General features: G+C 33.8%; 2 protein-coding genes across 2 annotated transcripts; one reads left to right on the forward strand and one right to left on the reverse strand.

Annotated features, from left to right (window-relative positions):
* Window positions 1-17,754: 17,754 nt before the first annotated feature.
* On the reverse strand, window positions 17,755-18,826 carry NCS57_00512700 (Short-chain dehydrogenase/reductase family protein; the record flags this gene model as incomplete). The annotated part of the gene is made up of 2 exons (XM_053055063.1): window positions 17,755-17,881; window positions 17,937-18,826. The coding sequence occupies 2 exons, from the start codon at window positions 18,824-18,826 to the stop codon at window positions 17,755-17,757; spliced, it is 1,017 nt and encodes a 338-aa protein (XP_052914018.1).
* A 2,904-nt stretch (window positions 18,827-21,730) lies between these two features.
* NCS57_00512800 (uncharacterized protein) lies at window positions 21,731-22,981 on the forward strand (the record flags this gene model as incomplete). The annotated part of the gene is made up of 4 exons (XM_053055064.1): window positions 21,731-22,068; window positions 22,127-22,267; window positions 22,336-22,444; window positions 22,502-22,981. 4 exons carry the CDS (start codon window positions 21,731-21,733, stop codon window positions 22,979-22,981), a joined length of 1,068 nt encoding a protein of 355 aa, XP_052914019.1.
* Between the last annotated feature and the right edge of the window lie 143 nt (window positions 22,982-23,124).

The raw sequence follows: 23,124 nt of genomic DNA on the forward strand, positions 1-23,124 counted from the left end.
TATCTTTATAATATAATAAGCATCTCTCTAAACTCTTATATATAATTTTTTATTTTCTACCTAGGCTTTTTCGCTAATATTACTAGTATCTTATATTATTAAGGAGGCTTATTATTTAGATAAGCGGGAGGCTATTATTAAAGAGCTATTTACTTCCCGTTATAAGGCTTTATAGAAAGTATAATAAGATTTAAATAAATCTCTCTCTTAGCTAGAGTTATACCGGAAATATAAGTAGTAGCTAGTATACTATAGTATAGAGATAACCTATAAGGGCTTAGCTTCCCTAAATAAATTAAAATAATTAAAATAATAAAAATCCTTACTTATAGAAAATATCTAAACTATAGTTTATATTAATATCTTAAATCTAGGCTTTCTTAATAATTTTATTATTCCTTTTAATATTATTAATAAAAGTTCCTTAGAAGGTATTATATATTAGTAAGGTATTCTAGTAATTCTTATATATTTTCTAAGTTTAAGTAGTTTTTTTATTTAATAAAATATATTATTTTATTATTAATTTTATTTAATATATATATATTATAAGTAATATAATTAAGTAAGCGATATATTTTTCTTTACCCTAAGATTAAAAATTATAATAAAAATACTATAAATTATCTAATTAATTAAAACTACTTATTATATTTTTCCCTAGATATCTTAATTATTACTTACTAAATCTTTATATTATAGCTAGGCTTATTATAAATATTATAATACTAAATACCTAATTATATTAACCTTCTTTAATTACTTTATTTTAATAATTTAGCTATTACTTATATATTAGTATTTATTTAATTAATTACTTATCTTTTTTCTTTTATTATTATAACCCCTCTTTTTTATAGCTAGGTTCTTTTTGCCCTTTAGCGCCGGCTTAGTATCTTATTTACCTCTTAAAGGTCTTTAATCTTAGCCCTTAATAATATAATCTTATATATATTTCCTTTTATTACCTTTATAAGAGACTTTATAGCCTTTATAATTAACTCTAAGGAGCTATTATAATACCTTTTAATTTATCTTTCGAGGTATTTAGACTAAGATCTAGCCTTAAATATAGTCTTTAGGGTCCTTAAGACCTAAGGGGTAAAGAGTTTAACCCCCTCCTCGATAAGTATTAGAGTCTATAGCTATATATTAAGCTTTAAGACTATAGCTTCTAGGTTAAGGGGAATAAGGCTAGCTTTTTTAAAAGCCCCCCTAATATTTCTTTCTATTATAATAGCCTTATATATAATATAAAAGGCTAAAAAGAACTTAGTTTTTAAAATATATATAATAAAGTATTTAATTAGATACTTTATTTCTTAACTATAAGCTTATTTTAATATATTAAAGTACCTAATATTAAGGGGCTAAAATAAATAAGAGGAATAAAGTAATATATAAAGCTAAATAATCTTCTTTTTTATATAATATTTCTTAAATTTAATAAACTAATAGCTTTTATAGCTATTAAGGATTAAAAAATAATAAGAATTAATTAATTAATTAGTTATATATTAATTAAAGTATTTAAGCTACTTAAGACTAGTCTTATTATTAGTCTAGCTATTTTAGGTTATTATAATAGCTTAATTACCTAAGAGGTTATTTTCTTAGTACTAATTAGCGAGGTAATATTAGCCTATACTAATAATAAATAGCTAGATCGCCTAGCCTTTTATATTAATTACTTAAATAACTATAATCTATTTTTAATTTCTAGGCTATATTAATTTTAGCTTTAAATACCTTTCTAAGCCTATAATAACTATTTTACTTATAATTATACCTATAAGGAAGCTAATCTTATTAAAGTTATAGATATTATCTAATTAAATACTATACTTCGCGATTATATTTACTATAAGCCGAAATTAATTATAGATAATAATTAGATCTTTATATTTAGCTCTTTAGTAATTATATTTCTAAAAAAAATATATCTTAAGCTCTTAGTATTACTTAATAAAGTTTAAAGCCTAATATATATTAATAGGTAGTATATCGCGGTTAATAAGTAATTAATTAGCTATTTCTTTTATATTATATAGCTATAGGGGAAATCCTCGCGAGTCTAAGTTAAGAATAAAATAAATAAATATCTCTTCCTCTAGATCTAATAGCTTATATAAATTTATAATAGTATCGCGTCGAGATTAAATATTATTTCATCGCTAATATAGCCTTAGCTTAAAGACCTAGTAGGTCTTTATAGCCTTTTAGACGCTTAGATATAGATTATTTTAAAGGGCCTAAAGGGTAAGAAGGGTTTTAGCCTTAATATTTAACTATAATATATTTTATAGTTAGGAATTAATTAATTAAATAAAAAGTTAGATATAAGAGGGAAAAGTATATTACTTACTTAACTATATCGCTCGCTATATATGTATGTTATATTAAGGATAGCTTTTATAATATATTCCTTTAGTTTCTTAATTTTAGCTTTTGGTTTATTATTAGTTTTAACCTAAATAATATCTTATACTAATTTAAGTAATAAAATATAAAAGATTAGATAGAGCTTAACCTTAGGTAATAAGTTTAGTTTATAGTTATATTTTAAAATCTTTTACTTAATTTTATATAGTTTAATATATTTATAATTAAGTTTTTTATTTTATTATTTTATTTTAATATTTTTTATTATAAGATAAATTATATCCCTCTCTGAGAGGGTTAATCCCTTAATCCTTTTCTTATTAGTATAGTTTATTATTTTATTTTTAATAAATTTAAGTTTTATTTTTATTTCCTTATATAGATTTTTTAGCTAGTTATTAGTAAGGATAGCTTTAGGATTAATAATAATATTTTATATTTATTAATATATATCTAGTATAAATCTAAAATTAGCATAAGCTAATATAATCTTTATACTTCTATTTATAGCTATATTATATATTAGCTAGGTAGCTAATAGTTTTTTAACCTAATTAGTTTATTTATAATTAATATAGTATTAAAGATATTATTTTAGTATTTAATTTATATATTTAGTTTAGTTATTTATCTCCTTATAATATATAATAGAGAATTTATAGTTAATTCCTAAATATCCTATAAGGCTTTATTAGAATTTTAAAGTAAATAATAGTCCTTAGTTTATAATAATTTCGAGTAGTATATTATATATTTTAGTAATATAAAAATAAAAGAGATATATAAATTCTTTTATAGTTATTAATTCTCTATAGGGTATAAAATAAGAAAATTTTATAAGTTTATTTATAATAATAAGAATATTATTATAGAAGTTTCTTATAACTAGTTCTTCTAATAGGGGTAGTTTAGTAATAAAGTCTATAATAATTAAATCTTATAGTTATTTTATAACTAGGAGTAATTATAGTTTCCTATAAGGTCTATAGTATTATGCCTTAGTTTTTGTATAAAGGTTATATTAATTAATAATTATTAAAATAATCTTTTTTATATTAGGGAATATAAATATTATTTTAACTTATTCTAGGGTTTTATTAATTTCTTAATATCTATATAATTAGTAATTATATATTTCGTATATAAGGTTATATTATAATTTATTTAGAACTTATTATTTATTTATCTTTTTATTATCTAAGAGTTATATATTATATTCTTAGATCTACCTAAGAAGTAGATTATCTTATTTTATAATATAGATACTTCTAATAATAATATAAGGTATCCCTATAGTTAGGTTATATTTATATAGCTTTAATAGGTATTTATCTCCTAGCTATATATAATTATAATATATTTTATAGTTAAGGTAGCTATCTAGCCTTACTATAAGGTCTTTTTATATAAAGTACTAATATATTATTTCTTAGAAGTCTCTATTATTAAGTTTCTTATTATATTTTATAATCTAGTAATAATATTTAATAAATCCTTTTATATACTTTTATAATATAAAGATATATTTCTAATATATAGTTATACCCTATTAGCTTCTTACTTAGTCTACTTATTAAATTATAAGTCTCCTAAGTTTACTAAGGGTAATATTAGTAATAATTTTATTTTTTTACTTATTTATTAAGTAATATAATAGTATTTATTACTTAGTATAAGTAATTATTTACTATTTAAGATATCTTTCTTATATAAATTATAAGAGTTACTTTTTTACCTTAATCTTCTTAGTATCTAAGTTAGGTCATCGGCTAATAATATCTGCCTTACTATTTTTTATTTTTTTAATATAGATAATAATATAATTAAATTCTAAAAAGTATTTAATATATTATAATTATTATTTACTAAGTTCTTAGGTTTTCGCAAAGTAAGTAATATTCTTATAATCTATATATACCTTAATCTAATATTTACTTCCTAGAAAATAATATTAGAATTTCTTAAAAGTATTTATTATTATTAGGAATTATTTATTATAGATAAGGTAATTAAGTTCTACTCTATATAACTTATAAGAGTAAAATATAATAAGATATAAAAGTCTTTTATTATCTTATTATTTAATTTAAGTACTTAATATAAAGTCTAAGGTATTTATTTTAAGTTTAATTTATTAAGATAAATTAAATATCTTAAGTATTAGTTTATTTAAAATAAATTCCTTAATTATATTAAAGGCTTTTCTAGCCCTATCCCTAAATATAAATATTTTATTTTTCTTTATAAGGTTAATTAATAATATAGTAATTTTCTTAAATTATTAGAGGAATTTATAGTAGTAATTAGCGAAACTAAGGAAGGCTTATATTTCCTTAATATTAATTAATTCTTTTTAATTCCTAACTACTAAGACCTTCTTAGGGTTTATATATATTTTATTATGCGAGATAATATATCTAAGGAATTCTACTTCTAAAGTATAAAATTTACTTTTTTTAGGTTTTATTAATAACTTAGCATCTTATAGTATTTATAATACCTTATAGATATATTTTATATATTTTTCTTTTATCTTAGAGAAGATAAGGATATTATTTAGGTAATATATAATAAATATATCTAGATATTCTTATAATATATTATTAATTATTTATTAAAATATAATAGGTATATTAATAAGTCTAAAAGGTATAATAAGATACTTAAATAATCTATACTTAGTATAAAAAGTAGTTTTCTATTTATATCCCTCCTTAATTTAGATAAGGTTATAGGCTCCCTTAAGGTTAAGAGTAATAAAATACTTTATTTTAAATAATTAATCCTTTAACTTATTAATAAGAGGTAATAATATTTAATCTTTAATTATAATAATATTAAGTATTTTAAAGTTAATATAAAGTTAAAGTTTATTATTCTTTTTTAAAATAAATATAATAAGGTTTTTAATAAGTAATTTACTTTCCTTAATATATCTTTTTTATAATATATCTTTAATATATTCCTTTAATATAAGTAATTATATTTTATTAAGTAGGTAAAGTTTATTAAAGCTAGGCTATTTCTTATTAATAAACTTAATTTCTAGGTTATAGTATATATATTTAAGTAGGCTTATTTTAAGTTTTTCTATAAAGAGCTTCTTATAAATATAGTATTATAATAAAATATTCTTAAGTTATTTTTCTCTTAATATCTATTTAACCTACTTAAGGTTTTCTTTTAATTTATAAAACTATTTTATAATATATATAATTATTTATTATATCTATTATTTTTATTTATTATAATATTTATATTATATCCCTTTAGGTAGAGAGGTATCTTATATTTACCCCTTCTTAGCTTCTCTAGTATCTTTAATAAAAGTTTAAGATCTTATATTATACCCTAAGCTATTATTTATTATAGAGAGCGCCTTATTATTAAAAGAAAGTACTTAGCTAATTCTCTAATTAAAATATAGGTTATAGTATTATAACTATAGGTACCTAAGTATAAGATTATAATACTTATTAGGTATAATATTAAATAATATCCCTTAGTTTTTTTTTTTAATAAAAACCTTAAGGTAATTAATCTTATACTTAATAACTCTATTATTATAATTAAAAGGGGTTCTTTTTAGGTTAATAACTAAATAAGGTATTTATTTATGCCTCTATAATAACTTAAGCCTATTTACTATTATTAGGTTAAAGTAATTCTACTTAGCTCTATTATTTATTAAAGTATTTAATTATTTTCCCTTAACTTATACTTTTAGTTCTAGGTATTATCGCCTATATATTCTATTTATAAAATAAAGGGCCTTCTAGGGTAATACTTTCTTATATTTATCTATCTATCGCTCTATATTAAATAAGATATTTAGTTTTTTAACTTCTTAATAATATAGCTAAGGTAATTAAATCTATACTTACTATTTATATATATTTTATAATTATAGTTATTCCTTAAGCTATCTTATTATTATTAATAGCTTTCTTTTACTTCTTAGTTTTTTTTATACTAGGCATTACTTAATTCTCCTAGTTTTTCCTAGCTAACCTTCTTTTATTAGTCCTTAACCCTATAGATTACTTATTTTTATTTCTAAATAACTTAATATAAGTCTTTATAATATTATATATATATTACTCTAATAAAGTCATACTAATAAAATACCTAATATCCTTTTATCTTATATTATATATAAGGGTTATTATTTAATTAGGCTAATAGGGCAATAAGGAAATAATCCTATTTCTACTTCTCTTCCTTATATTCTTTATATTAATAATATTAATAAGATATCAATAAAATACTAAGATATTCCTTATATATAAGATATATTTATATATTATCTCGGGGATTAAATAATACTTCTTTATATTATAGGTTCTTAATTAATTCCTAGTAATAGGCTTAGAGGTAGATTTCTTATATATATGCTATATCTATATAACGTATATGCATAGCAAGTGTCTCAGTCAAGCAAGTGTCTCAAAAATCCCTCAACCTACATTATCTTCATTTGATCAATTGATTCCTCACTGCCCAGCATGTCACAAACTAATTACGAGGCTAGAATGCTTCTTGCGCTTCAGGCCCTTCAAAATAACCCTAGATTAAGTCTTCGACGCGCCGCTAGTATCTATACAGTCTCTTGGAAGACCCTTGGCCGCCGGCAGAAGGGCATCCAATCTCGACGCGATACGATCCAGAAATCACGTCGGCTATCTAATCTAGAGGAACAGATCCTTATTCACTTTATTCTCGACCTAGATTCGCGAGGATTTCCCCCCCGGCTTCGTGGTGTCAAAGAAATGGCTGATCAATTGCTTGCCGACCGCGACGCATCACCAGTTGGCACGCGTTGGGCTCATAACTTCGTCAGGCGACACCCAGAGCTTAAGACGCGTTTTTTTCGGAAATACGACTACCAGAGAGCTAAGTGCGAAGATCCAACCATTATCCGCGATTGGTTTCGGCTTGTGGCGAACACAATCGCGAAGTACGGCATCCGATCAGATGATATCTATAACTTTGACGAGACTGGCTTCCTTATGGGCATGATTGCAAGCGGAATGGTCGTCACGGGCTCAGAAAGGCGTTCAAAGCCAAAATTAGTGCAGCCTGGAAACCGGGAATGGATTACGGTCATTCAAGCGATCAATGCGGAAGGCTGGGCGATCCAGCCATTTATCATCGGTGCGGGCCAATATCACCTCGCCAATTGGTACCAAGATAGCAACCTCCCGGGCGATTGGGCGATTGCAACGACCCAAAATGGCTGGACCGATAATGAGACCGGTCTCGAGTGGCTTAAGCACTTTGACCGGTGCACAACCAATCGATCAATTGGTTCCTATCGTCTCTTGATCCTCGATGGCCACGAAAGTCACCAGTCCATCGACTTTGAGAGATATTGTGAGGAAAAGAAGATCATCCGGCTTTGTATGCCACCTCATTCGTCTCATCTACTCCAGCCCCTTGATGTTGGGTGCTTTAGCGTGCTAAAGAAGGCTTATGGTCGAGAAATAGAGCATTTGATCAGATGCTCTATTACCCACGTTTCAAAGACCGAGTTCTTTCCGGCCTTCCACGCAGCACACGAGGCTACTATGACGGAAAAAAATATTAGGGGGGCTTTCAAAGGAGCTGGCCTTATTCCCCTTGACCCAGAAAGTGTGGTCTCGAAGCTTGATGTGCAGCTACGGACGCCAACGCCGGTTGAGGAGGCATCTGATCAATTGACCTCTTGGGCGTCAAGGACCCCAAAGACTGTGCTTGAGGCCCAATCTCAGTCTGAATACCTGGAAAGACGAATTAGGAGGCATCAAAGTAGCTCCCCAGAGTCAATCCTTGAAGCCCTGAGGTCTCTTGAGAAGGGGACAAAGGCAGTTATGCATCGGGTTGCCTTACTAGCTGCTGAGAACAAAGACCTTCGGGAGGCAAATGAGATACTTAGTCGGCGCCGGAGGGCAAAAAGAACACGGCTGCAGAAGAGAGGGGTTATGATAGTAGAGGAAGGAAGGCAGGCAATTGATCAAATGGATGCTGATGCGCAGGTAGTGGCCGAATCGTCGCGGAGTGGTGGTCAAGGGAGGTCGGCGCGACCGGGTATTCGGCGTTGTGGTGTCTGCGGTAAGCCCGGCCATAATGCAAGGACCTGTCAGGTAGTGATTGAGACATCTGGGGAAGAGTATAGCGAGTAATTTTAATTAATTAAATAGTTTATTATATTTTTATTGCGATTTTTATAAAAAAGGTTAAGATTTTTGAGACACTTGCTTGACTGAGACACTTGCTATGCATATACGTTATTCTTATACTATATAGATATATTATTTTTATTTATTATTTTAGTAATAGTTATTATCTTTATTATAGAGCTATAAGTATAATTCTTCTTTTTATAATTCTTTATTAGTCTTTCTCTTTTCTTATTATTATTCCTTCTAGGTCTATTAGAGTTCTTTCTATAACTTTACTATATCGCGTTTAAAGTTAATTTAAGCTAGGTCTCTAGTATCCCTTCTAGAGATTTAGTCTATATATTGCGGTATATAGTATTTCTTTTTTTATTATTTATAACGTATATGATAAGCAAGTGTCACAGTCATGCAAGTGTCACAGCTGGACTGTGCACTAAAACTAGGATTTTCTAACTTTAATAAAAACTTACATAGAATAGCTAAAAACTTAAAAAGAGTGTTTCCAGCTATTTAACTTATAGATAAACTATATATAATTTTTATAGATTTTTAAAAAATCTACTTTATAGAGAAATAGCTATTTATACAGTGCGAATAGGTTTTCTCTATACTTCCCTATACGAATTTTTCTAATAATCTATAAGAATTAGGGTGAGTAATATATTGTATAATTATACTAACTTCTAATTTTTAGCCTTTTTAAGCTTAGTTTTAATTTTCTAGAATTTTTTAAAAAACCCTTGTTTTAACTAAAATCAAATTGTGACACTTGCATAACTGTGACACTTGCTATACATATACGTTATATTTTATTATATTCTTATAATACTTTAAGTTAATATTATAGGCATAGATTATAATTATATTATATAGGGTTATCTTATTAATAATCTTTTTTATATATAATAAAGGGCATATAGGGGGGTATTATATTATATCCTATAATTTATTTTTTATAATTAAAGCCTTCTATAATAGCTTCCTCGAAGTCTATTTATTTTATTATTATTAAGGATAGTTATTATTTTTATTTTATTTATATTTCTATTTTTTTTTATTTAAGTCTCCTAATTATTGCGATAATAACTATTTATTAGTTTATATTACTTAATTTAGTCTTTTCTTATATTATTAGCTTAAGGAGTAATTACTACTATATGGGTTTATTTTTCTCCTATGCCTCTATCTTTTATCCTACCTAGCTATAGATTTTCTTATTATTAGGTTTAGATTTATAAGGGTTCCTCTTATTTATTATAATATTATATCTACTTTATAATATCCCGAGTATCTAAGTAATATAAATAGCTATTTATAGCTTATAATCCTAGTTAATAATATTTAATTATTTCTTACCTTTAGGGAATACTTATTATTCCTAGGGCTTATAGTATTTTTCCTAGATATTATATTATTTCTTTTTATATTTATTTACTTTATAACCTTTCTTATAATAATAGTAATATTTAATATCCTTAGGCCCTCGCTAGGTTACTCTAAGCTCTATAAGTCTTAGGTTAGTGCTATATAAGGTATTATTTTACCTCTTTTTACCTTAGTTAGTATTAAAATAGGGGTTATTACTTTTATTATTAAACTTAAGGTTTTATAATTTCTTTTATAAGAATTATTAATTATTAATCTTAATTATCTTATTAATATAATTAATAAGGCTATTTAATTATTTTTTTTTATAGAATTTAGCTTATACTTTTTTCTTAAGTCTATTAAAGAAAAGGGATATTAAGGGTTCTTAATTTTAATTAAGCTTTAAGGTAAATTAGAGGTATTTAATTCTATACTCTAAGGTAGATTAAATTTATTAGAATACCTTAATTTCTCTTTTAGCTTATACCTTTTTATTAATAATCCTAAAGGCTTATTAGAGTATTACTTAAAAGGCCTTATAGTCTAAGTAAAGGTAATAGGTATAAGATAAGTACTAGCTAGCTAGAACTATAAGGTATTCCCTTATAATAGGTTTAAATTATACTATAGTATAGCCCTTAAGTCTCTCTATAATATACTAGACTTTACTAATAGCTAGGGTAAATTATATTAGGTAATATATTATAAATACCCTTAGGTAGGTAAAGAATATAGGTAACTTATAAGTAGTTTTATTAAAAGGTTTTAAGGGGGTTAGCTTTAGGATTTCTCTTATATCTCTTTTATTTATAGCTATAACTATTATATTACTAATAGTTTAGATATTATTAAGGTATTTTATATTTTAGATATATTAGTTTTTACTTATTCTTTTAATAAAGTTATATATATTATTTATTTCGGCGCTTATAGCGGTAATCTAAGCCCAGAGTTATTTAATATCCTTATTATTAGAGCTATCTATATTATTTATTTTTTTATCTAGGTTAGCGGGGATAGGAGTAATAGGCATAGCTAGGTAATTAATAAGTAAAACCTATTAGTAGTTATTAATAGGAGTAGCCTAAGTAATTATTATATTTAATATTATTTAAGGTAATATATATAATCTACTAAATAAGAGCTATTAATATATAATAATTATATCTTTCCTAAGGGATAAACTAGTTATATTAGGTTTATATTAATAAAGGGTTATTAATATTATCTTAAATAAGAGGGTATAAGTTATATCTAGTAATATACTTAAGTTATTAAGTATAACTAAGTTATATTAATAGCTAAGGTAGCTAATATATATAAAAGTATATTAAGTATATTTTATATACTTAGCTAATTACTAAGGCCTAAGTAAGTGAGATTAGACTACTTACTAAGCTTATAATAAGTAATATATAATTGCTTATAGTTATAAAAATAAGTAGCTTATTAGAGATATAGATTAGGTACTTATTATAGGTATATATAATATGTAACCCTAGGTATATCTAGGCTATAATATTCTTAGTATTAATTAATAAGGTAATATTAGCTTATATTAATAATAAATAATTAAATTACTTAGCCTTTTATATTAATTACTTAAATAATTATAATTTATTTTTAATTTCTAAGCTATATTAATTTTAACTTTAAATACCTTTCTAAACCTATAATAACTATTTTATTTATAATTATACTTATAAGAAAATTAATTTTATTAAAGTTATAAATATTATTTAATTAGATATTATACTTTATAATTATATTTATTATAAGCTAAAATTAATTATAAATAATAATTAAATCTTTATATTTAGCTCTTTAATAATATATATAATAAGTAAGTATTATAAATAAATAAGTATTATAAAAATCCTAACCCTCCTTAGGAATATTATAATAAAAATACTATAAATTATTTAATTAATTAAAATTACTTATTATATTCTTCCCTAGATATCTTAATTACTACCTAATAAGTCCTTATATTATACCTAGGCTTATCGCAAATACTATAGCGCTAAATACCTAGTCTAATTAACCTCTCTTAACTACTACTCCTTAATAATTTAGCTATTACCTATATATCTATATCTATTTAATTAATTACTTACTTTCCTTCTTTTACTATTATTACCCCTCTTTTTTATAATCTAGTCCTTTTTACCCTCTAGCGCTAGCTTAGTATCTTATTTACTTATTAAAGGTCTTAGATCTCTGCCCTTATAAGAGCTATTTTATATATAATTACCTTTATTTTCTTTATAAGAGACTTTAATACTTTAAGAATTAATTCTAGAGAGCTACTTTAGTGCCTTTTAATTTATCTTTTAAGGTATTTAGACTAAGATTAGGCCTTAAGTATAATCTTTAGGGTCTTTAAAGCCTAAGGGGTTAATAATTTAGCTACCTCCTTAACCGGCATTAGTATCTATAGCTAAATATTAAGCTTTAAGACTATAGTTTTTAGGTTAAGAGGAATAAGGCTAGCTCCTTTAAAAGCCCCTTTAATATTTCTTTTTATTATAGTAGCCTTATATATAATATAAAAGGCTAGAAAGAACTTAGTCTTTAAAATATAGGTTATAAAGTATCTAATTAATTATTTTATTTCTTAATTATAAGCTTACTTTAATATACTAAAGTATTTAATATTAAAAGGCTAGAATAAATAAGATAAATAAGGTAATATATAAAGCTAGATAATCTTTTTTTTTTTATAATATCTCTTAAATTTAATAAAATAATAACTTTTATAGCTATTAAGGATTAAAAAGTAATAAAAACTAATTAATTAATTAGTTATATATTAATTAAAGTACTTAAGCTACTTAAAACTAGTCTTATTATTAATCTAGCTATTTTAAGTTATTATAATAGCCTAATTGCCTAAGAGGTTATTTTCTTAGTATTAATTAATAAGGTAATATTAGCCTATATTAATAATAAATAACTAAATTACTTAGCCTTTTATATTAATTACTTAAATAATTATAATCTATTCCTAGTTTCTAAGCTATATTAATTTTAGCTTTAAATATCTTTCTATACTTATAATAACTATTTTACTTATAATTATACCTATAAGAAAGCTAATCTTATTAAAGTTATAAATATTATTTAATTAGATATTATACTTCGTAATTATATTCGCTATAAGCTAAAACTAATTATAGATAATAGCTAGGTCTTTATATTTAGCTCTCTAATAATTATATTTATAAAAGAAATATATCTTAAGGTCTAGGTACTATTTAATAAAGTTATAAGCCTAATATATACTAATTAATAATATATCGCGGTTAATAAGTAATTAATTAGCTATTTCTTTTATATTATATAGCTATAGGGGAAATCCTCGCGAATCTAAGTTAAGAATAAAATAAATAAGAATATCTTCTTTTAGATTAGATAGCTTATATAAATTAGGGATAGTATCGCGTTAAGATTAGATACCTTGCTACTAGTGATATAAGGTATAATAGTAAATTATATATATTATTGCGGCGTATTAAATACTTAGTTTTAGGTTATTTTAGAGGGTTTAAAGAGCTAGAAGGATTCTAGCCTTAGTATTAGGCCCTAATATGCTTAGTGGTTAAGAATTAATTAATTAAATAAAGAAGATATAAAGTAAGGGATTTTTATAATACTCGCTTATTTATAATACTTACTTATTATATATATTAATTATATTTCTAAAAAAAATATATCTTAAGCGCTAAGTATTACTTAATAAAGTTTAAAGCCTATTATATATTAATTAATAATATATTATAGTTAATAAGTAATTAATTAGCTATATCTTTTATATTATATAATTAAGAGGGGAATCCTCGTAAATCTAGGTTAAAAATAAATTAAAAAAGGATTTATTTCTTTAGATTAAATAGCTAATATAATTTATTAATAATATTATATTAAGATTAGATACCTTACCAGCGGCGATGTAGTTATCGCTTATTAATTATATAAGTGCTTATGGCGTATTAAATACTTAGTTTTAGGTTATTTTATAAGGCCTAAAGGGCAAGAAGGGTTCTAGCTTTAATAGTAGTAGCTAATATATTAGGTTATTAAGAATTGATTAATTAAATAAAAAGTTAGGTATAGGGTGGAAAAGTGCGGCGCTCGGTTGACTGCGGCGCTCGGGTAATATATATGTTAGCTATTTATTTATTAAGAAATGTTTTTAAAAAAAAAAAAATAAAAAAACTATAAATAGTAAATTTAATAGTTAAATAGCTTAAACTACTCTTTTTAAATCTCTAGCTATTTTATTCTAGCTTTTATTAAGCTTTAAAGTTTAAAGTTTTAGTATATAATATAGCTATATAGTTTACTTACCTAGTTAACTCACCTATTAAGTCTGTTAATTATATATATTAAAAAAAAACAAGTTATAGCAGTAACGCAGTTACAGGTTATAATGCTATCGGATACGTGGGTGGTTAGTTAAGATAAATAATAATCTTAAGATAGAAAACAAATCAGTAATTAATTTAACTCTCTCCTCTCGTCCTTATTCTATTCGACGAGACGAGGCTATGATACGAGACCTGCCGAATCGCAACAGATCTATAACACCATTCTGACTCTTGTGGTGCACTCTTATGACAACCTGGGTAGAGGCATATACAACAGATGCCCCCTCTATGGTAAACAGAGGGGTATTGGAGAAGTGGCATTGCATAATGATATTACATAGGCAGCCACCCCAAGGGAAGATATCACCCCATGATATCTAAATTATCAAAACAGCGTTTCAGATGTACCATAGGATCAGCAGGTCTAATATCTTAGCCTCGCCCCCTCAGATACAAAGACAAAGAGGGAGAACAAAGAACAAAAAAGATCATCAATACATTCAAGATCATCTCAAGATCATCTCAAGATCATCTTTCATTATCAGTTTCCTAGTGAGGGCGCGCTATCTAACAATAAAAAGCCCTTGCCACCATCTTGATCCTCCTGCGACTTAGATCCGGTATGGCGACTGCCAGAGCCATACCTTTCTCCATGTCTCTCCGACCACCAGTTATACCAGCCTCTGGCTTCCTCTTGCTTCTCCCGCTTCGTCATATTTGATTTATCAGCGTCGAGACTAGGGGCAACGTCGAGGTCGGGGGCAGCATCAGTACGGGAGGAGGTAGGGGGATTATCTGCGTTGGCACCTCTAGTAGAGGATCCAGACAGCCTGTCAAAATAGAGAGGGCTATTTATAGCTAATAATAATAGGTCTAGAGAGTCCGGATCACTCTCTGGGATTATCGACAGGATATTGCCCCGACGTATCTTAAACTCGCGCTTAGAGTTCGACATAGGGTAGCTAACCTACGAGGATGGTACAGAGGTTAGAGAAGGTGGCAGTGCTTAGATCTTAGGTATAGAATGCTCATCTTAATCTTCGGCCTCGTTAGCTAACTTCTTCAGCATCAAGACTCTGTTTAATAAACCTCCAACTAGAGCAAAAGCTTTTCCCTAGCTCCAATCAGCTACTCAGGATAGGCACCCAGTCCATAATGTCTCTTCTCTTATTATCAACAAGAGGCGCAACCTCCTTGGCGATTACCACGATTTATTAATACTACGGGTCGCGCTTGATTATATTCAGTAAATATTCTCTAGTGACTTTACTTCCCAGACGGAGCGGTGAGGTTTTATTCTAGAGGCTATTTTAGAGGCGTAGAAACTGCCGGGCATTGAGCCGCTTCTCCTAAATCTTCTCGGAGGTAAGGCCAGTCACCATCTTCTTGTCGCTAGGTATTATCTCTCGAATCTCGAGATATTGTTATCGCTGCTCGACAGGGCGACCTAAGCGAGACGACGTTCTTACTACTGCTACTCTTATCGTAGTAGGCACCATAAGCGGGAAGTTAGCCTGGCCCAGCAACTTTGGTGAGACCCGAGGAGGGACAGGGGGTATCGCGTATATGCTGAGTGATAAGAGTCCTGGTGAATGAAGATTGAGATAAGAAAGTGGGCAATTTCTGGCAAGTCTGGCAAGTTCATCAGCAAGAGAAACGTATAGATGGAAGACAGGGACTCACATTGAGCCAGGGGCCAAGGGAAGAGTGATATATATTCCCATCAGGCAACAGACAGATTCAAAGGATATTATTCAAGAGTCTACATTTCTATCAACAAGCCGCTCCTAAAACTGCATCAAGAGACCATAACCAAGAGACTACATGCGCAAGCAGCCAGCCCAAAGATGAGTCCCGCCATCATCCGCGCCCACATCAGACATAATGCTCCCATTAGGCACAAAAGACACCGTATCTACCTCAACTCGCCGATCCCCTCTTTTGTTCCAGATGGAAAGCAAGATGATAGCCATGTAGACCTTTGCAGTGGGGATGTTGATGAGCGCCGCACCGACTCGGTCAAGGTGGTGCTCTCGCTCAGATGCCTGTCCGCCCTTGATGATGCGGTTCTTTCTCTCCCCAGTACTCCATCATGAGATCGACGGCTTCGAGGCGGACCTTTTCGCCGCTCTTGAGCCAGTCGGGTTTGGGGAAGGGACGCTTTGACGGGTCCAGGCCGGGGATATCAAAGGATTCGAGCTCGTCGGTCGGGTTGGACATGGAGATGCGCCAGTGAATGCGGCATATGTCACGGACATGAGTGACGACGGCGGCTGACTGAAATGACTTTGTCACCGGCTGAGGGCCTGAGGTGAAGGTAGAGACAGGGTAGTACCCGGCAAAGGCTACTAGGATGGAGAGAAGCACCTAACTGGCGGGGTCTAGGACTAGGGCTCGCAGAGAGGCTTGGATATCCATTGTGTTGTTTCTTTGCCGAAGCAGGGTTGTGATGGTGGTTTTGGAGGCAAGATGGTTGATTCTTCGGCAGGAGATGGGAAAGCCTCTGGTGCCTGTTGGAAACCAGAACAAGAGAATCCGTTCCTGTGGATTGTGAGCGGTTAGGCGTTTATCTGCATCCTTCAATCAAAGATTGCTGCCGTGTAACCACAACTAGGTACAGGGTGACGCAAAAGAGCACACAAAGAGCTACAAGCCTGGCAAACGGCGGGTGGAAAGAGTGTGCATCAAATGACAATTTCAGGAGACCAATGCACACAAGCAGGCATCAGACAGGGGAGTTTACGTGACACAAATATCCCCTGCCTGGCAAAACTCTTGCCGCATACAAATGGTAGCATCGGCGGGCAAACAGATGCAGCGTGAGAACGGACAGATGCGTCAAAGAAACAACACCGCGTCATGGACCCCCTAACCGCTTCTTCCAAGGCGACTCCATGCTGTAGGCAGCAGAGTGGGTTTATTCAATGCCGTCTCCGTGTCTGCCACGGGCAGAGCGAAGGAGATGCAGGCGAAGAGCAACGGCGAAGAGATTGAAAGACGATTGAAGGGTGGACTACCTGACTACTCGCTGCGTCTCTTGCAAGAATATTATCCAGCGCCTCTACCTTGTCGTCGGGGCCAACTGGTTCCGTGAACTCGACAAGCCCGCCGAAGGGGTTTAGAAGCCGCTCCGTCGTATTTTATCAATCCACATAGTGGCGACCATATACATTCTGCGGTCAGTGAGTAAGAAGGTAGTGGTTAACATTAAGTCAGACAGCAAGACCCAACTAAGAATAGTGGTCTTCGCCGGCAAGTTCTAACAAATTCAGTCCCGTCTTTGCGCTAAGACACTCATTTACTAGCTACCAGTTCAGCAAATAGAACGTATTAATTATGGTCGACAGCTTCTAGTACGCCAAGAACAAGGAGCTCAGGGATATAATACTAATAGCCTGTATCACCAGCTATACTTTCAATCACAATTTAAAGTACATAACACTAACTCCCATCCGTCCAGACTCAGCAGGGGCTCAAAGCATCTTATTCATCTTCGCCCACTCTGGCACAATGCTCAGTCTCGCAACCTCCTCAATCATGTCTTGCCACAACCTCTCTTCTAAAATTCTCATGGCGTCTGACTGGTAAAATGCACCGATTCTGTGCACTCGTTAGGAACAGCTTCGCGGTTTCAGAGGTTAGGAATTGAACTTACTTTTCAATCTTGGTGTCGCCGATCAGCTGACCGTGAGACTCACGCCCAGCCACTGCGGCGGCATTTAAGCCAACCCATCCACCATGTTCCACCTTCCTGGCTCTCCTCAAGGTACCCAATGCAGCGACTGGAACGCGAAGATACCAAGGCAAGTTCTTGGTCATGGGCGTGTCGACCATGCCAGGGCAAAAGGTATTCACAATAACTTTGTCAGAGCCATAGAATTTGCCCAACCGGTGGATAAACAACAAAACAAGCAGCTTCGAGTCTCCGTAACGACCGAAGCTCTTGAAGTTCTTCGGGTCATCGAGGAATTTGAGCATATGCTGTGGTATCGTCGATGCCGGTTCTTTGCAGAGCGAGCCGGTGTCGTACATGCGACTCCCTGTCAGTGAAACTCGAGTCGGGCTCCCTGTTTGTTTGGCTGTCTCCTCCAGGAGAGGCAGAAGCTCAAAAAACAGCAGCGCGTTGGACAAGTAGTTGACTTGCACCGTCTTTTCATGGCCATCTCGGGTCTGTTCGTAGGCGACGCCATTGGCGCCGGCATTCAACATCAAGATGTGCACCTGCTTGAGCTCTTGTTTGACCTGTGCCACAAATCTCTTGGTGCTTTCATACGACTCGGCGTCGAATTGCATGACTCGAATGTCGGCTCTTGTGTTTGACTTCGAAATGGCCGGGTCAGTCAACAGAGCCTCCTTGGTCTTTTCGCCTTTGGACACATTGCGAACGGCCAGAACAAGAGTTGAGGCATTCCTGACGAGATATTGGCGGCTGAACTCAAGTCCCAAGCCTGAACTAGCGCCTGTGACTATTATCGTCTGGCCTTGGAAGTTCAGGTCAGCAGGAAGTGGTTGGATGGAAGGTTGGAAGAAGGGCATAGTAGACATGGCGACGGTTGGAGATGTTCGAGGTACTGAAACGAAATGAGAAGAAAGGCACTAGGAGACTTGGTAGATTATGTGATAGATGAGAGATGAGGTGTTGAAGAGTAACCTTGTGATGCCAACCTCGCCCCCTATATATAATATCACAATACAGAGCACACGTGCAAAGATTGACTGTAATGTTTGCATGTCTGGACGCGCGGACTTTGACTGACCCATGGGCCAGTACTAGCCAGAATTGGCGGAGCCTCAAACTCCGCAGAACTCTAAACTAGAATACGTAAATTCCGCCAGGCGCTAGAGTTTAGTGCCCACAGGGAACGATGTCACCGTGGCCTAAGCCCAAATCCGCGATAACCCGGGAATTCCACGTGTGTCACGAAACCAGGGAATTGATAGCATGCATGGCGTGTATTGACGAAGAGGTCGCTCGGGAAGCAGAAAACATTCTGCCCCTGAGTGACAATATTTATCTGAGTGTACATGTGACTTGTCAAGTAGAACCTCACACGTTTATGTTGGACTACGGCTTATAGAGAAACGCTTCCTCTGTAAAAGCAAACTGTTCCAACTCAATACCAATAAATCCCATTATATCTCCGTTTCACAACCGTCCAAGTGCCATCTGCTAATTTTCGCCTACAAGCGAACCCTAGTTTTATTTCAGGGTTGTGAGGTAGCTCAACCTGAACATCAGATACTCTCCATAGAGTAGGACAGGCTGAGCTGCATAGAATACTGGTGCAAAGTTCACCCATCGTCATTTGATGGTGGGATGCACCCTGGTCGAGACACGGGGCCTGCTCAAGTTGAATAACTTCAGCAGCGATGAGAGCTGCTGTCGACCCCTCCCAAATGCCTTCTTGGCGAGTGTCTGTTGCAAGCATCGACAAAGCGTCTCTCCTTATCCGCCGGTCGCGGCATTTAAGGGCTGTGTAGTACAACACTGGAACAAGACCCAAGTCGCTGGTGAAGGTGTAATATTTAGTACAGTGGCCATATGATGATCCGCCGCTGGAAAGCACAGGTTTGAACACCTGAAGAGCCTTCTTCGACGAATCGATGATGGAAGCGAACTGTAGGACATGCCGATCAAAGGCTAACTCATCCCCAGAGTATAAAGCCGTTGCCGTCATAATGCTCGCCATTGTGTGGTAGATCAAGAGTAACCGCGGGGCAACCTGCTCCTTGGTTGAAGGCAACGGTTGATGTGAGGTCTGCGGTGACCTTTTCTGCCAAGCTCGATAACCTTCCAGCCAAGAGTTGAGGTCACCCTGAAGCCGTTGTTGAATGATGAGAGCGCGGAATAATTGTCCGACATCGGCTGAGGATTCGACCGCACGGGCTTGGTGTTGTAGTCGACATGCTTCTGATATAAGGAAATCGAGTTTCTGCCTCGCCTCATGTAGCGATCTCAGCGGACAGAGACGATCTTTTATTGCTTGCTTATCCCTGAGAGGCTGATTGTCTGTTGTGAAGTTGAGGAACAGCTCGGATTGCACGTCCAGTCGATTAAAAGCTTCTGCAAGCCAATCGTCCGCAGGGTCGTTGGAAGACTGCCGCATGTTCTTGGACTGATGGTTCCCGAGAATCTGAAGTCCATGTTGGAGGTGTACCAGGCCTTGCGCCGGGCGCTTTTGGAGGTATTCGATAATAACAAACGTCAGACACGCGGTGAGCGTCACTCGGGTCGATGCCCTGCTTCCAGCCGACTGTGAGTCTTCCAGCCGTGGCCCATTCAGCAAGTTGATGGCCATGTTATAATGTCTTAGGGTAGCTACCTCGAGTTTCTCAACCTCACTCTGAGAGTCTGAGGCCGCCTTGTCGATGCATGCTCTTCTGTGGATAGAGCCCAGAGCCAAGACACAACTGAGAATAGCGGGCTCATTGTGGCATGCCTGCGGAACCAGACTTTCCCAGAATGGAAAGGGAAAAGCCCCTTGGATGTTGGCAAGCATGAACCACTCAAGGACCCGACGATCTCCTGCGGTGAGGCTGCCTACAGGCCCCCAGCCCCCGAGACGGTGTAAATCGAGACATTGGGCCGTGGGGCGGCCTGGGAGCCTCTCACTTCCCCCGATGCCGTATCCTTTGCACTCACGGCGTGCAGAAGAACAGCGCCGACAAGCCGGTCGCTGTTCGTCACACTTGACTCGACGAGACATGTTACCAGCAGAGTCAGCACATCCCAGTACGGAAAGGATTTGACAAGGTATGCCCTGAAACTTACTTGCAAGTGCCGCACCCCGTTTTGACGCGCTGGATTCTCGTGCCTCTTCGGGTTGTCGGACGATTGTCGAGCCCGATAGAGAGCCTATCCATGATTGTGAGACCCCTTTCGCAATTGCGGAGTTGTAGAAGGTGGATATGCGACGAGTCGACGACGATGGGCAAAGGGCAAAGGGCAAAGGAGAAGGCGACACGAAAGCTCTCTGCCCAAGAGGAGATGAGTTCCGGCAATGGTCTAGCTCGCTCGGAAAATAGGTATCTTGATTGGCTCGGTATTAATGAACGCTTCAAAGGCCCGCTCGGAAAACAGGCAACTTGATTGGCTCGGTCTTAATGAGCCATTACCGCTTTGAAGGCCAGCTCGGAAAACTGGCAACTTGATTGGCTCGGTATTTGCAAGTCCGCAATCTTACCTGAGTTGGCTAGAGCCTAAATCTGACAGCGCACGTCCAACTCGAACGTCCCGCCGTCAACCAGCAAAGATTATAGTTGCGAATAGCGTTTGGATAATGGGTTCTTGTGTTCCAGCTCTCAAGTCAATGGCAAGTATAAATAAGGTATGAAAGCAATTGTCGCTATCACCTTCACACTCTGTACTACTTTCGAGTTCCTGCTAAGCAAACTTTCCTAACCTTTTTCCATATCGTCACTCAAGACAGCCAAGTTCAGCTCGTCGCAATGGCCAACAAAGTCGAGATCCCCCCTTCTCAACATGTCGTTGAGGTATCTGTCATCAATAGTACGACCTTTGTCCGCATGCCCCTGGGTTTCTTCGTGAAGAACCCTCTGCCCGGTCATGAGAACTTGGAATGCCCTTCGTTTGTATTCCTTGTCAAACACCCTTCCGGGAAGAAGGTTCTCTTTGACTTAGGCCTTCGAAAGGACACCGAGTCCTTTCCGCCAGTCATTCGCCAAGGCATGGCCTCTTTGACCATGCACTCTGAGAAGGACGTGGCTCAGATCCTTCAAGAGGATGGCGGGGTAGCGCTGAACGAGATCAACAGTATCATTTGGAGGTAAGGACAAAGTAACTATGGTAGGAAATGGTCACTAACGTTATCATGATGTACTCAGCCACTGGCATACTGATCATACCGGCGATCCTTCAACTTTCCCATCCAGCACGGAGCTCGTTGTTGGCCCTGGCTTCAGGGACGCCTTCCTACCAGCGTATCCTACTAACCCTTACGGGTTGATACTTGAGAGCGACTACGAGTATGTTCACGCCCCTCCCCCTCCTTAGCTCTTGCACTGCTGTATCGGTCCCTAACACATGAACTTAGAGGACGTCAACTCCGGGAAATTGACTTCACCAATGGAATTCAAATTGGTGACTTCCGCGCCGTAGACTTTTTCGGCGACGACAGTTTCTACTTGCTGGATTCCCCAGGCGTAAGCATGCCCTCAGCTATTATAAGAATTGGTCAAGTGACTAACGAAAACTCCTAGCATGCCGTCGGGCACATGTGTGCCTTGGCACGTACTACTCCATCATCATTCATCTTCATGGGTGGCGATAGTTGTCATCATTGCGGCAGTCTGAGGCCTAGCAAATACCTGCCTCTACCGGACCAAGTTTCACCTTCGCCGTTCTCCGTCCCGCCATACTCACCAGGCAGCATCTGTCCCGGTGCTCTCCTCGAGGCAATCCATCCAAAGCGCAGCCGCACAGTGCCATACTACAGGGATTTGTCCGAGGCTCAAGGCCGGGATGTTGCGGAAGCAGAGGCAACCATTGATAAGATGACTGCCTTTGACGCAAGCGAGGACGTGTTCGTTGTTCTAGCACATGACGGGAGTCTTTTGAACGTGATTGACTTCTTTCCTAAGAGCGCAAATGACTGGAAGGAAAAGGGCTGGAAGGAGGCTGGCCGATGGAGATTTCTTGAGGATTTCAAGGGCGCTGCCGCCAACAGTGACGCTGCTTGAGTCATGCGTAGAGGACGTAGTGTTGAGACCGTACGACTAAGAATGTCCGATCTGTGATGGCTGGGATATGGATACTATGTAGGGAGCTGTGCTTCCCTCAGACACAGGTAACTTAGACTTTTCAACAACATATCACCTCCCAT

The sequence above is a fragment of the Fusarium keratoplasticum genome, chromosome 4 (assembly GCF_025433545.1).
Source record: "Fusarium keratoplasticum isolate Fu6.1 chromosome 4, whole genome shotgun sequence".
Taxonomy (NCBI): domain Eukaryota; kingdom Fungi; phylum Ascomycota; class Sordariomycetes; order Hypocreales; family Nectriaceae; genus Fusarium; species Fusarium keratoplasticum.